General features: G+C 40.0%; 1 protein-coding gene across 1 annotated transcript; it reads right to left on the bottom strand.

Annotated features, from left to right (window-relative positions):
• Positions 1 to 771: 771 nt before the first annotated feature.
• On the bottom strand, positions 772 to 6,447 carry LOC311487538 (caM kinase-like vesicle-associated protein). The gene is made up of 10 exons (XM_084543845.1): positions 6,214 to 6,447; positions 5,976 to 6,107; positions 4,580 to 4,654; positions 4,289 to 4,427; positions 4,033 to 4,153; positions 3,841 to 3,916; positions 3,611 to 3,747; positions 3,414 to 3,492; positions 2,939 to 3,026; positions 772 to 1,382 (listed from the first exon to the last, which is right to left on the bottom strand). Exons 1-10 carry the CDS (start codon positions 6,306 to 6,308, stop codon positions 1,089 to 1,091), a joined length of 1,236 nt encoding a protein of 411 aa, XP_084399971.1. The 5' UTR covers positions 6,309 to 6,447; the 3' UTR covers positions 772 to 1,088.
• Positions 6,448 to 15,121: the final 8,674 nt, after the last annotated feature.

Here is a 15,121-nt window from a genome sequence, read left to right as displayed (position 1 = left end):
CACACATATACACATACAATGTAAATATACATAATCATACAGTAGATGGACTCGGCTATAAACTTTGAGTTTACTACTTACAGGTTACAACACAACAACGGCTAAAACATCACTCTACATAAAATGCTCTAGATCTAGTTCTCTGTGTTTTAAAGGTGAAAGAGGACAGAACAAGTGTATCAATACGGCAGCTTAAGACTCTAAACATAGGAGCAAATAAAACAGCTAAAATATTTCACTGAAGTCTGTAATCAGTACGTTATAATCAAGCTGTTCCTCTTGAAACATTTTAGTACATGACTGCAACAAATATTAAGGCACTTTAACTTAAAAATATGCTTTCTTGTTGCCTTAAAATTCTAAGTTGTTTAAAGTTGTACGACACTGACAATAGTCACGGTGTCAGGTTGAATCCGCTGTATCTTTTTAAGTGTAGTCTTTCACTATAAAAACATTTTCATGGACATTCATTGAAGTGTCACACAAATTAAATTGCGCAGTTTTGAAATCTCTTAAAAAAAATCTACCTTTGATTCTTTAATATTCGTCTGTTCAAGATATGTACACGACAAGTTTGCCTCTTTGTATAAATGTGTTCACTTCCCGAGTTAACTCAAATAAGCTGGAAAGTATTCTCATAAATTTGTATATTTTTATTTTTAAATAAACCTTAATCACTAAATCTTTCAACTCATAATTTTAAGTCACAAGACAAGAACTCAGAAGCTAAAAAGTAGCAATCTGTCGAAACAGACAAATACATCTATATACAATGAGCTGATGAATAAAAGTGAGTAGATTTCACCAAATTACACTGACTTTTTACAGTTTTCAGGGAAAAGGAAAACAACAGAAGAGCTACGTTGCAACAATCTTTAAAGGGACTTGTACAGAAAAATAACAAGAACGAGGAAGAGTGGAGAACACTACTCTATAGACCAATCAATACAGAAGGCAAAAAGATGAAATGCATGAGGAGTAATTCTGACAGCACGGACACGGAATCATGATGCCAGATTTACTGGCTGTACTGCACATGTGCTTGTTAGTTAGTTGGCAAAATTCCTTTTCTTGTACTTGATTGAAGCCTAGTCTCCTTTTCTTTGTGGTAACATTTGGGGAACGTCACCGTTGCACCGAGCCTGTTGCTGCTCCTCCTGTCTGGCTGCGCTGGGCGCGGAGACGGTTGCAGTCTGTGTGTCAGAAGCCTTTTCATTAAGACCATCTTTTATGTTGCCAGCTCCACCGTCGCTGGCGCCTGCTGGAGGAGCACTGGGTGCGTTGGGGTCAGTTGCAGCGCCTGCAGCAAGATTGGAGGCCCCAGAATCACCCTGCTCAGGTGCTCGAAGTCTTTTCATGAGGGTGGTCACCCTAACAGCTTTCTGTGAGTAGTAAAAATATGTCCACATTAAGCAGTATTTTAGCAGTAATGAAGTCAAATGGAAGCCATTGGAGTTATATATATATAACATGAGAAGGGGCAAATAAAGGGAGGGTTCATATGGCAAGGCACAATAATTTATAAGCAAAGTATATCCAGAATATATGGTAACACTTTACTTGACAGTGTTGTCATAAGAGTGACATGACACTGTCATAACTATGACATGACACTGTCATAAAAGTGTCATAAACTTTATAAACATGTCATAAACGTTTATGACCTCTGTCATTAAGTGTCATTCGGTTTTTGTTATGACAAGTTGACATTGCTTGGGTTGTCTCGATTATGACAATTTGACATTAATCAAAGTGACATTACCAGAAGTTGTCTTGGTCATGACAACTTGACATTAAATATGTTTGGGACGTCTTTGTAATGACAACTTGACATTAACCAGGATGACATTACCAGAGGATGTCTTTGTCATGACAACCTGACATTAAATTTGTTTGGAGTGTCCTTATTAAGATAACTTGGCATTAAACAGGACGACATTACCAGAGGATGTCTTTGTCATGACAACCTGACATTAAATTTGTTTGGAGTGTCCTTATTAAGATAACTTGGTATTAAACAGGATGACATTACCAGAGGATGTCTTTGTCATGACAGCTGACAGTGTCATGTCACTCTTATGACGACACTGTCAAGTAAAGTGTTACCGAATATTTTAAATAGACACTGACGCAATCCTCCAGTTTGGAAACGCGGCACAGTGGGTTTCTTCACTGGGGCGACAAGGGGCCACCTTGCTACACTGAACCTTTATTTTATTTTATTTTAACTAAACAAGATCTAAATAATGTGGGTCAGGAACGCCTGGATGCACTGGCTATAGAGAAGGAACGAGTCAGGAACATGACTTTAATCGGAGGGTAACTGAGCCATCTGCTGCTTTGAAAAATGAGCGGCATTTCAATATAAGTGAGTAATACCATTTAAATGATGATGTGATTTATTACACTGCAGTTCGTGTACGTGAAGAGGTTGAACTGTCAATATCAACCCCAGTGCCTATGTTCTTTATTCTGCATTTGCCGTGCCTTAAATGAAATCTGATTTACTGAACCAAAACACTGTGGGGATTCAATTTATTTTTCATTAATGTTAGCTACTACACTATCGTAGTTGTAGCTGCTAAACTGAATAACAACAATCATCCATTCATGATCACTGTGTAATGTCATTTCATTGTGGAGCCAAACTCATCACTGAAGCTGGCAATGTCAGTATGTAGCCGTCATCAAAAATAGTTTGTAGAGAAGGAGAACTATGTGTTTTGTGTTGCCACCTAGTGGTTAAAAGTGGTATGACTAGTTTGCCAGCTGTTAATTCACTCACTGAACGGGTCACATAAGACATCGCTGAAACAATGATCCCCACTGAGAGATTTAGCAGGAGCTACCACTGAACATAACATATTATATTTTTTCCAATATGTGTGATAAATAATTATTTATGAGCAAGAAATAATTAATATATGAGAGGTAGTACCTTCCACTTAGCTTTGGCAAAGTTCTTTTCGATCTGTGCGCAAACACCATCCTTGATGTTCTTGTCTGAGGCTGCATTTCCAGAGATCCTGAAAGAAGGAACAAAACTGATATTTTCCCCAGCACATTGTTATATCTGTGGCACCTATATAACAAGGTTCATAATTCCAGCTGTGTTAGCTGGACCATTTACACCGATCAGCCACAACACTGACCATCTAGTGGCAATGCAATGTTCTGCTGGGAAACTTTTAGACCTGGAATTCATGTGGATGTTACTTGTACATGTAGCACCCATCTAGACCAGACCAGGCACCCCCACCCCATAGCAATGACACTCCTTGATGGCAGCAGCCATCTCCAGTAGGATGCAGCCTGACTGAGTCAGAACTGTTTTGAAGGCACAAGGAAGGTAATCATAATGTTATGCCTGATCGGCGTATATTTGATTTGTTTAGTTAACCTTTTTTTTGTACCATTCATGAGCTATAGCTTCCTGCGCAGTCAGTCGCTGGTCTTGGTCCACTTCCATCAAAGATGCCACTAAGTTTTTGGCTGTAAAACACAAGAAAACAGAAATGCCAGTTAATTTTCTTTATTTAGATCTTGAACACATTATTTCTGGCAACCCTGTTGCAGACACACTGACATCCATGAAGTGATTATCTCTCACCAGAATCTGAAATATCATCCCAGTATGGGGAGTCAAATTCATAGTCTCCTGACAGAATCTTTAGGAAGAGGTTCTTATCACGATTGTCGGAGTCATCTTCATCAGCGTCGTCGTAGAAAGGAGGATTCCCAGACAAACTAGCGTTGAGTTGAAAAAAAAAAACAAGATTTTTCTTAAAACTTCAGGTAATAAACTATAATACACTAGTGAGAACATTGCTGGGCACTTACAGTATATACATGATGACACCTATGGCCCAACAGTCCACAGGCCGTCCATATCTCTGCCTCCCGACAACCTCAGGAGCTAGCAGCAAAAACAGGTTATACTCAATTATAACGGGCTGTTTCTATTGGTAGTTTAAATGTCTATAAAAATTTAACTTGTTTTATGGATCTTAAGGCACGTGTAATGTCCCTCACCAAGATATTCAGGAGTGCCACATGGGTCCTTAATGAGTCCATTTTCCAGTTTTGCCAACTGGAAGTCACTGATAACAATTTTGGAGTGCTTCAACCGATTAAAGTACACCAGGTTCTCCAGCTGCATGAGTAAATTCAGACAGGTTTATTAAACCTGAAAGCAAATATATTACAAGTGCATTTGTGCACACAGTGATTTGTTTGGCCTGTAGTGAAATTCATCTGTGTTTCACTAGGTGTCAGCAGCGCATTGTACCTTAAGGTTCCTGTGCACGATTTTCAGAGAGTGCAGGTAAGCCACAGCTTCCAACACCTGCCTCATAACGTTGCTGGTGTCCCTCTCCGAGTAGTAGCCTTGATCTAAGATCCAGTCAAAGACCTCTCTGCCCGTAGCGCTGGCAAGACAAGACGTCCAGATTTAACACACGTCGCATGTCATGACAGCATTGCAAACAAGGAATAAAATCACATTCTGAATAAAGCATTAGCTCTCCGATAGTAAATACGCTGCACGCCGGGCTGTGCCGAAATGTATCTCTGTACTCACAGCTCCAGAAAAAGGAAGTATTCTTTCTTAGTTTCAAAGGCATCAACCAGCTGAAGGATGTTATGATGTTTTATCCTTTGGAAAGCAGGAAAAGAAGAAGAGTAAAAGTAAAGGGGAAATTCAGGGTGAGGAATATAAGTACGGTTGAGTAATAAAACAGTGAACAAGTAGAATAAGGCCACATTGTTATCTCCATATTCATGACGGATAAGAAAAATCATGGCATCGCTCAGTCTGAAAAATCCTGTTTATTCAGTCCATGAGTCACTGGAGATCATTATAATTAATTATAACTTGTGGTTTCAGTCTTCATAAATAATCATCACCAAATTATTACACGGTTTAATTAAATTCAAGCCTGCACGTTGATTGCCATTATAATTTCTTTTCCTTTTTTTTTTTTGGTGGTGTCAGCCTTTGTTGTTTGTCATTCTTGGTGTGAGTTTGAATGTACTGATGCAACAATGAATTTGCAAGATCGTGGATATACCCAACATTAGGCTACTGTGTTGATCCAGTCTCGTTTTACAGACCTAAGTTGTAATGGAAAAAGCTGGTGATATCCAGTGTCAGCAAATGCAATGAAAAGACTGACAATAAAAATGTGTTTGGTCACGTTACTCAATACTGTGATTATCCAAGTCTGTGGTGGTTAGCACTGAAGCCTCACAGCAAGTAGGCTCTGGGTTCGATTCCATCTGGGCCTTTCTGTGTGGAGTTTGCATGTTCTCCCTGTGTCTGCGCGGGTTCTCTCCGGGTACTCCGGCTTCCTAAATTGGCCGGTTGTCTGTCTCTCTGTGTTAGCCCTGCGATAGCCTGGCGACCTGTCCAGGGTGTACCCCGCCTCTCGCTCAATGACAGCTGGGATAGGCTCCAGCCCCCCTGCTCCCTCTAGACAGATGGACGCTGCGGTTTTCAGGAAATGTCAGTCAAACAAGGGTAAAAGATGTATTTTTTGGGGACTTTTTTCAGTTGGTGAGCTAATGAATATTTACTACAGCAGTTTATGGCTGATAATAAACCGCAGCCCTCATGTTTATGATAATGTCCCATCATCTAGTGCGCTGGCACAGCTCAGTGACATGTTTTTGACAGTTTTCAGACAACAGTAAAGCTCTATTTGGCAATGAAATCAATACTTATTAGAAGGACCTGTTCATCAGTTTTGTTGACTTGTCCTTTAAAAAAGTATGAAACACAAAAACTTCATTTTTTAGCATAGCCAGCACAGTTAAGTTGTACGGTAAAGCCTCCATGATAGTACAAGAACCTTACCTTGTGCACTATTATTGTGTATCGCTCGTATTTGTATCCAAACATTTGCTTTTTGTCTTTGGCTCGACAGCATCTCAGACTTGCAAGCTCTACAATAAGGAGCCTATAACAGTTTACTTACATCTTCAAGATCATTATCTCATTCTTGGCAGCTTTCCTCACTTTCCTTCCATCCTTTTTGTGGAACTTTTTACATGTGTACATTTTCAAGGTGTTCCTGTCCTTCGCCCGGAATATCTCGCAAAACTCCTCCCTGCGAGTGAGACGAGAGAGAGCGGACATGCGTCATGCTTAGAGTGAAAAGCCTTGAAGAATCTCCACACGCTCGTCAGAGCTCATTACAACACAGGTCCACTCACGATTTGACGATCTGTCCGAGGTCATACTTGTCGGCCACCTCTGAGGGACTGTTGTATTCCTTCTTCTCCCCGAGTGTCAGACAACCAAATGGCATGGCAGCTCGTGCCCTAGCCAGGGATGTTCCTGCCACAACACAGCCTGTCAACAGCGTGCAACATGTTACCTGTGTGGTACATAGTTTGACAAAAATCTGCACAGTAAGAAGCCTAATCTATAGTTTCAGACTCATTACTTAATGTCATAAAACAATATGGCTGCAAAGGTTTTGTAAAAACTGCACCAGATAACCTGTTTTATTATGACACTATTAGAAATGGTAGGTACTGCTCCTCACTGATGCACTCAAAACAAAATGCAAAGTAAAATGCAGTAACCCAATGCACACATTTATAGGGAGCAGTTTGGACTCTTTCTCAGGAGCCTTTTTTGGCCACCCATCTGAGCATACGTGAGTGTAACTGAGCTTGTGGGTGCAAATTATTGCAAATTATCACAAGAAGAACACAACATAACATTTTCAATAGCATAGTCCACTTCAGTATGCGTGCGCAAGCCTTTTCATTTTCACTCTGCAGTGAGTCAGCCCTATACTGCAGCAGCAGTTTGTCTGTTTTCTATAGTAAAGGATATTCACATGGGCTTGACCCCGCGCTGTAGCCCTGACTTTTGTCGCCTTTTTTTCCTTTATTAAAAGACTCTTGAAAGTTAAAAAAAAAAAAAAAAAAAGCCATTAACTTGCCAGCTCTGGAGGGATAAGAATAAATGGGTTTTGTGTTAGGAAATCGGTAAACGATGAAGGCGTAGCTGCCCGCAGTTATGATGACATGCACAGCACAGTATCCTTTAGACCAGTCCACAGTGTTCACATTCACTCTTTTAAAGTTAATGTGGGAGAAAATGTTTGAAAATGTAACCCTTTTCTTTTTCGAAGCAAAGCAAAAAAATAAATAAACCTATTCAGTGGCAGTACATTATCACATACTTGATACCGTGATTAATATGCTGTGCAAGCTAGACGGCTTTTCCACAAGCAGCCCGATGCTTGCTTTATAATAGAGAGTCTAACCATCACAATATGATTCTGTTAAATTAATTTAAGATCTACTTATGGTTAACTAAATAAGGTACACCACAGATGTGATTTGCAAGGTAATTTTTCTGGTATAAAACAAGTAGTTCAGTTCTAACGGATACTTAAAGGTATGTTCACCTTTAATTACTCAGTTATTAATACCTTGTGTTACCCCTAAGAATCAAAATCTAAAAAAAAAATCCTCAGCTGCTCCTCTGTTTTATCATGATCTTGTTTCCTTTCAAAGTACCTACAGTTTAGGTATCAGCTGTAAAAAAAAAATTTAAAATAATAATAATAATAAAAAAAAAAAAATCAAACGGAAATACTAATCCGCAAAAGCACGCTTTTCTGCTCTGCGATTGATTTCCCACAACAGACTGGCTGTACGTGTCAGAGATGTTAAACTGCCGGACAAAACAGCTGACAAATTCATATCACCTATCAGTTAAATCATCTTATTTCCCGACGTGCATCCTTATATCCTCCTCTGACCGAAGAAACACATAATATTTCTCGCTGTAGGCGACAAAACGACCCATAACTGAAATTCACCCACATGAAGTCCTTTAACACATTTTGATGCCAGTTTCACAGCCTGGCTACATAACCCCACAGCTTTTTTATTTATTTTTTTATTATACAAAAAAAAAAAAAAACTGGAAAACTATCACGGACATGGGGTGATCTAACGCTGGAATATTTGCTGTAACATGTTTTTCAGAGCATCTTGGTTGCCTGGTTTTGTGCTTAGCGTCGTTTTGAATTAAATATCGACTTTTTTAAGAGACACTCGCACTTACAGTATTTACCGGATGACCCTTTGGGAGCAATTAACAGCAACCTAACTCAATTATAGGTAATATAATTACATATAGATTTAAATGACCCGAGTTGATATGCAGGTTCACAGTTGGCTGCAAAATTACAGGTGACTTAGGATACATGTAGGGAAAGCAGACTTTATCTTTCTTTCTTTCTTTCTTTCTTTCTTTTTTTGGCTGGTCTTTCAGTGGAAGTGGCAGCCAGAAGAGTGGGAGTTCAGAAATTTTGACTGAGTTGTTGTCTGTAGCCTCAGTCAAGACCAGAGGCAGAGATTTCACCCGGCTGTAGCATCCGGCAATATCTATATAGTACAACTGAGTGTGAGCTTACAGTGTAAAAATAAAACCTGGGCGAGGTTTTCTTTTCCTTCCCAGGATGGCTTGTCATTGCACTTAATGTAGCGGTTTATTGTAATTCAAAAGAACGTTGAGTTGAAGACAGCACGGCCGTGCACGAGTGCGCTACCGTCCACAAGGGAGCTCATTGCTGCGTTGTAATGCAGTCTCCACAGAGCTCCGCTGCGGAGATGATACTTATAACTAAAGCAGGTCTGTTCTCCAGCGTCTTTATTAATTTATTGCCTTTTGATTCGCATTCAGCCAGGCAAGAAAATAATCATAATCATCCATTTTAATGCAGACCTTTACACTGAAGCTACGTCCGGGCAGCTCTGGCTCTGAGATGGGTCAACATGTCACTGTAAAGGTATCTGATGGCCTCATAAGACACGCTTTTTAACAAACTTAATTTACCTTTAATGATTGAAATTTGTGTTTTTCATATACACTTTTCTACTATAACTCACCCACCACTTGCTTTCTAGTAGCCAAAGGATTTTTTTTTTCTATTCAGACATTTATTTCATTATTTAAGACCATCCCCCCATCCCAGACAATGTTGTTGTTTTTTTTTTTTACTCAAGCTTGTTTTTCACAAGTGCAGAAGATGTTTCCCTGAGGTGAGCTCTTACTGCAGAGCCCGGACCCAAACAATTCCAATATCCAGTTTACCATTTGCCTGTTCGCAGTGCAGTCCTAAAGTGGGAGGGAGCTGCCAGTTCACCATTAGTCTGGAAAATGACGAGCATTTGGGAGAAATGCTTCAGCTAAATCACATCCCCTGCATGAATCCTGTAAGAACAATACTCAGGCGCACCATTAGTGTTTTCTGGCTCTCACCTAGATTCATACAACTGCACTGTCTGGGTTTCAGAATTATTTATTTTCATAATACGAGCCTCAGTCCTGCGTTATAATACTCATTTAAACCACCAGAAGCACATTTAAAGTAACAGACACAGACGCACAATTTTCTTGCATAATGACTTTTGCAAAGTGTTTCAATCTGCAGATATTATCATATTCATCCTTGTGTTGAAAGTGGCATGAACAAAAAAACTAAGCTACAAATAATAATTAGTAATGCATGACCAGAGTTTTGAGCACACAGACCTTAATCTCGCATGGAACGAGCCTCGTAGTACATTTTAGCATCCTCTGTTTCTCAACGCCAACAAGCTATGCCTCAGAAAAGACAAACAATGCTACGAACGCCTAATAGAATTAAGGGCCAAGGCCGATGTGAGACCATGTAATGCAATCATCAGTGCGCACAGTGAATCACACCTGTTCTCGGAAGCTTGACTCACGGTACCACGCCGCACCGAACACTAAACAGTAAGCACGATAAGTCAGACTGAATTTTTGCGCGGGCTTGTTTTTCTCCTTTCAAAGCGGCCCCTCAGATAAAAGCCGGTACTCCTTCACCAGAAGACGAGGAAAAAAAGATATAAGGCTCTTGACTATTGCTGAATCAGAGGTCTTTTATCTTTGCCTCTGGAAAGATATGAATGAAGGGCTCTTCATTAATGGGAATGTAAATGCGGTTTCAAATTAAGACCGAGCTCAGCAGTAAGGATACTTAGCTGTGGGAAAGGCAGGGCTGCATCAGCTGACGGACAGATTTTCAGAGTACCACAAAGTGTACAGGTGCATTACGTAAAGGTGGAACTTCAGTTTAGATTATTTTGTTCTCCAGTAATAATGGCTTTAACACGCACACAATGTCAATGTGGTAAATTATCAACGTTAAAAAAGAAAATGCTGCTAAAGTAAAACTAAAACTCAGAGAAAAAGACCCAAATGAAATAAGTGAGTTCAATGAGAACTCAAATGAAAAAGACAACAATCTGTTTATGAGCAGCTCTTCTTAATGTGTTTTGTTTTATAGACCACTAGCTGCAGCCCCAGTTATCATAGATATTGCCAGTGAGGAAAATTGTCCTAGATGGAAGCTATACTGCTTTATTAATGCAATAAACACTGAGTCTGCCGTATGATTGAGTAATATATGTGAGTTGGGGTTACAGATATTAAACTGACTTGAGTAATCTGACGTTTGAGTATTGAAGACTTACATTTGGTCATAGAGCAGGCACCTCATCAGGTTTCTCCTTACTACTACTACTACTAATAATATTAATTATTAACAAGTTATACTGTATTGATCCCACATGGGAAATTTAGTCCTTCTTTTTGACCGATCCATTCGTTCACACAGTAGTGGGTGCGGTTGTGCTGCTGAAGAGGAGCAATTTGGGGGTCAGGTGCTTGCCCCAAGCTGCATCTCTAACCACTACCCCAGAGCTCCATTCTACAATAGATGGCAAATAAATTACATCTATCAGGATAATGATTAACCATTAAACAGGCTATAATATGAGGTGCTTATCACCTGTATGTGTAAGTGTGATATCTACAGGGGACATCGCAGACACCCACCACAGGTCTAATTTTGAAGAATAACAGCAAAGGACGGATGATGCATCTTTACACTGTGTTCCAGCAGTTGCGGCAAAACCAAACATAACCTGAGGAAACTGTGATCATTTTAAATAAAACAGGCTTAACTCCAACACCTCTCACACACTGTTGGTTTTGATTTCAGGGACGATGCATCACTTATGTGTGCTCTGTACACGTTGGTGTGATTTTGACGAAACGTGGACAATTTGCATTGCGGGACCTTGTTCTGGCATTTCCTTCAGTGACAGTAAGCGGTCTAGAGCTCAGCTAACCTTGAAAATGAAACAGAATGACCTAATAAGCGTGTCAAGTTTTGTTTATCATACTGCCTTTTATTATATCTTAGACACTCGCAACTTCGCTGAAGGATGATGCATTCTGGCACCGTGATCTGGCATCCATTAAAAAACCAGACTGGCCCAGCAGAGGTGCTAAATTAAAATTCCACATTTTTTAAAAGCCTGAATGTAGAGCTGTCTGACAGAAAATATACTGCCAATTCATATTGATATTTTAATGATAGTTTCAAGTCCAACACACTGAGACACAGGCTGCAAAAAAAATGTAACAAACTTTGTAGATGTAGCCCTAAGTGTGTTCTCAGCTTGTAAAATTTTACTTTATAGAAGTGTTAATTAAATAGCAACTGTAGCTTTTCATCCTAATAAAATTAGACTGCTTTCTAACTTTTAAACACTACAGCTGATGCCTCATTCTGTCCTCAGCTAAGAGGAAAACTGATGATGTGTCCTGATTTTCATAAAACTAGGCGTCCTTAGTCGTACAGTTTGTTGAGGCTCATATAGATCACTTTTTTAGGACCCAATGGGAAGTATTCATGTATCGCGTGTGTGTGTGTATTCTTGTACAGCTGTCTTACTGAGGACCAGTTTGCATTTTACACCATCGGAGTGAGGACATTTTGGGCGGTCCTCACTCTTTGAGGGTTAAGACTAGTCGACGTCTACTCGTCCATGACGTCACCCATAAAAACACAGTATAGAAAGTAGTGCTTTCCAGCAGTGAATACATACTGTAGCGTCTCACACAAAGGAAGCAATGGAGGCTTTTCTGCAAGGTAACTGAAGCTTGAACACAGGCGTTTGGTAAAGTTGTTAACTGACTGCCCCTGAGACGATTTGGATTGTTCCTCTGTTAGCGTTAGCAGATGACTTTTGAGATGAGTATGCATAGTATATTCGTTGACTTCCACACACTTGATGAGCCGACTGACTGGGCTGCTCACCTGTCTTCTCCGAGGCACTTTACCAGCGACTAGTCGACTTCCTGCTTAAAGCATCATGGTACAGCAGTAAAATTGACTAGTCGACTAGTTGGTTCAACCTCTAGCATATAGGAGGATATTTATGAACAACCTAAATCTTTCGAGTGTCTTTTGAAGGCACTTTGAGGGTACACAGTTCTTCTTAAGTTACACGTGACAGGGGCTAAAGAGTAAAAAAAAAAAAAGTGTGATTTTTCCTTTTTTTGCGCATTTTACAAACACAAACTCATACAAGGGCCCATCTTAATAAACGAATACTTCCTATGTTGCTATTTTGGATTTGGATTGCTGGTCAAAGCCATGTGAGGCAGTGGCAGAAATCCAGATCTGTGGATTTGGCCACAGCTGAGCCTCTTCAAAGAGAACTGCTTGATGACTGGGGGCAGATGGTAGTGATGATTTTTGAGCCAAATTGTATGGCGTGTAAAGCTTCATTTATGATTTAAACGTCCCCCCTCCTTATTTACGAATGCAAAGAACACATTTGGATTTCTAATTACACTCTCTTACATTAATTTGCGCGCTGCTGTGCGTTTTTTACTCGCATTAATTGCAGATTTTCTCATGTGTTGCTGCTGTAGTTTTTATCTTCATGCTGATATAGCTTTTATTTTCATTGCTGCCGAACCAGAGAGGACAATGACAATAAAAACGTCGTATTCTTATACTTATTATTCTTAATTTCCAAGGTCATAACGTCAGGAACAAAACAAAGAAGTGTTCTGGTTGAGAACAGCTTGATGAATATGAGTCAGTCATCTTTTGTGCTTGTATCTGCTATGCATTGCGTCCACCATTCATCTCTTCTCTCAAGCATCACTGGCTCATCTGACCAGTTTCTTCTGATGTTGTTTTGTTGCCATGGTTTCCAAGTGCTACAGTATGCACCATGTTACTGTCTGTGCAGAACAGCTCTCCCTTCGTACTCATCTCCTTTACTGCCCAAGACCACTTCATGTGACCGAAACTCCTTTCAACAGATCTTGAATTCAAACATAAGTGAATGCTCAATAGTATTAACCACACTAATGGTAGTTTATACTAGTGAGGCTTATTTTACTGTGCTAATCCGATACACCGGTGGATGCCCCAGTTATGTGACAGGCACTTTATCTTAATTACCTATGGATAAGTGCCCAGTGGAATTCAGCATGACACAGGTAACATAACTATTGAGTGCAAAATCTGTTACATAACCAAAAGGAAACAACTTTATCAAATAACCAGTTTTAGTCTCAGTAATGAATGTGTGTGTGTGTGTGTGGTGTATGTATCTGTTTTTATTGATCCTTCATGCGCTTGGACTGTGTTTCATTCTTAAATGTCTGCCGTTCATAAATAAGCCATGAGTATTTCCTATTGCAGCATTTTGTCTCTATAAACGCTGTGCAAGTGCTGTGCTCTAACACAAGATCCCCTCTCATTGTATCCCAAGACAATTGTCAGCTGCATCAAATCAACCGGCTGTGCAGTGGGGCTTCAAAAACTTTTGTGCACTATTTGATGCCTTGTGATTGACCCAAGTGCATGGCCCCGCTGTTGAGAGAAGAGATCGCAGAACTGAAGTGCCTGCAAGAATATACATTTATAGTTTTCTGATTGGGTTGGTTCTGCTGAAAATGGGCACTTTCTCTTTTTGTGCTCCTTCTGAGCAAATGTAATGACACGTCAGAGCAATCGCCTTTACTTCTGTACAGTACGAAGTGGCAGTTTAAGCGCTGCAATCACAAGCTCCTTGGCTGTGAAATCATGACAAATAATGACACGGAGGCAGGGACACTGCGAGACTGTGAGACTGTCAAAATGTGAACCAAAAAAGTACTGCAGTCCTGATGGACGTGCCTCATGCAAACCCAAAGCGCTGTTTGCAAGACTTGAGCTTATACAGTGAATTAAGTTGCCGAGGTGCTCGTAATGAGGAAAACTTTAATAGCAAGCCCGTTTGTGGTCTGTTTATGAAAATTTACGCAATCTTTGCGCATCGCCAAGGGAGTCTGTTGTTGCAGGTGAACAGACCCTCAAACTACCCCACAGGTTTATTCTGAATGTCTGACATTCCAACCAAAATGTTTTAATGGCACGAAAGTTTTCAAAACAAATCATCATACATCATCATTTTTTTCTGTATCAGATATGATCAAGACCAGTTGCTGAATAAATAAATCTCGCAGAACATTCCTCGGCATCCTTCACTTAACGCGATTTTGACAGCGGCGCTTTTGCAACCGCAAAACAAATTACGAAAATTGTGCACACTTACCTTCAATGGAGTAAACTGGTGTTGTTAATCCGTAATCCAACGCTTTGTCTGATATTGGAGTATTTTCCCGACGCGGCTTCACTTTTTTCCTTGGGCGATTCCACTGAGGTTGCAGGCAGCGAGATATCAGAGAAAGATCTGAGGTCCTAGAGCATTTCCAACAAGTCAGCTTATTCACCGGAGTATTACGTGAACGCGTGATGGTAGCAGCAGGGCTATGATGCAGAACGGAGGAAGGAGGGGAAAAGTGTGTGCGTGTGTGCGCGACGCGCGCTGTGCCACTACAATGTGCGCACCATTGCATCAAACGCTGTGGCTTTTGATCAGCATGTTTACGACTTTTAACAGTGAATGGCCACGTTGATGCTCAACTTGGAGTTTGCACAAATAGTAAAATATGCATAAATAAATAAATAAATCAAAAAGCATCCGTAAGTTACTTTTTTCTTTCTTTCAAAGAAACTATCTCCTTTTAAATATAAGCTGCAAGGACAAATTTGAAATTATGTGAAGAATTTGTAACACGTAGCAGTTTACGGTAATGTTTTGAAAAAAATTGCAGCATATTTAGCATGAAAAAGAAATGCATAAGGCAAGGCAAAGCATTATTAAATGGCCATCATATAATCCTGCAAGGTCTAGAAAGGCAGAAAACTCAAAC

The sequence above is a fragment of the Chelon labrosus genome (genome assembly GCF_963514085.1).
Source record: "Chelon labrosus genome assembly, chromosome: 4".
NCBI classification, from domain to species: domain Eukaryota; kingdom Metazoa; phylum Chordata; class Actinopteri; order Mugiliformes; family Mugilidae; genus Chelon; species Chelon labrosus.
The sequence above is the reverse complement of the archived record's forward strand: the minus strand, read 5'-3'. Positions and strand labels throughout refer to the sequence as shown.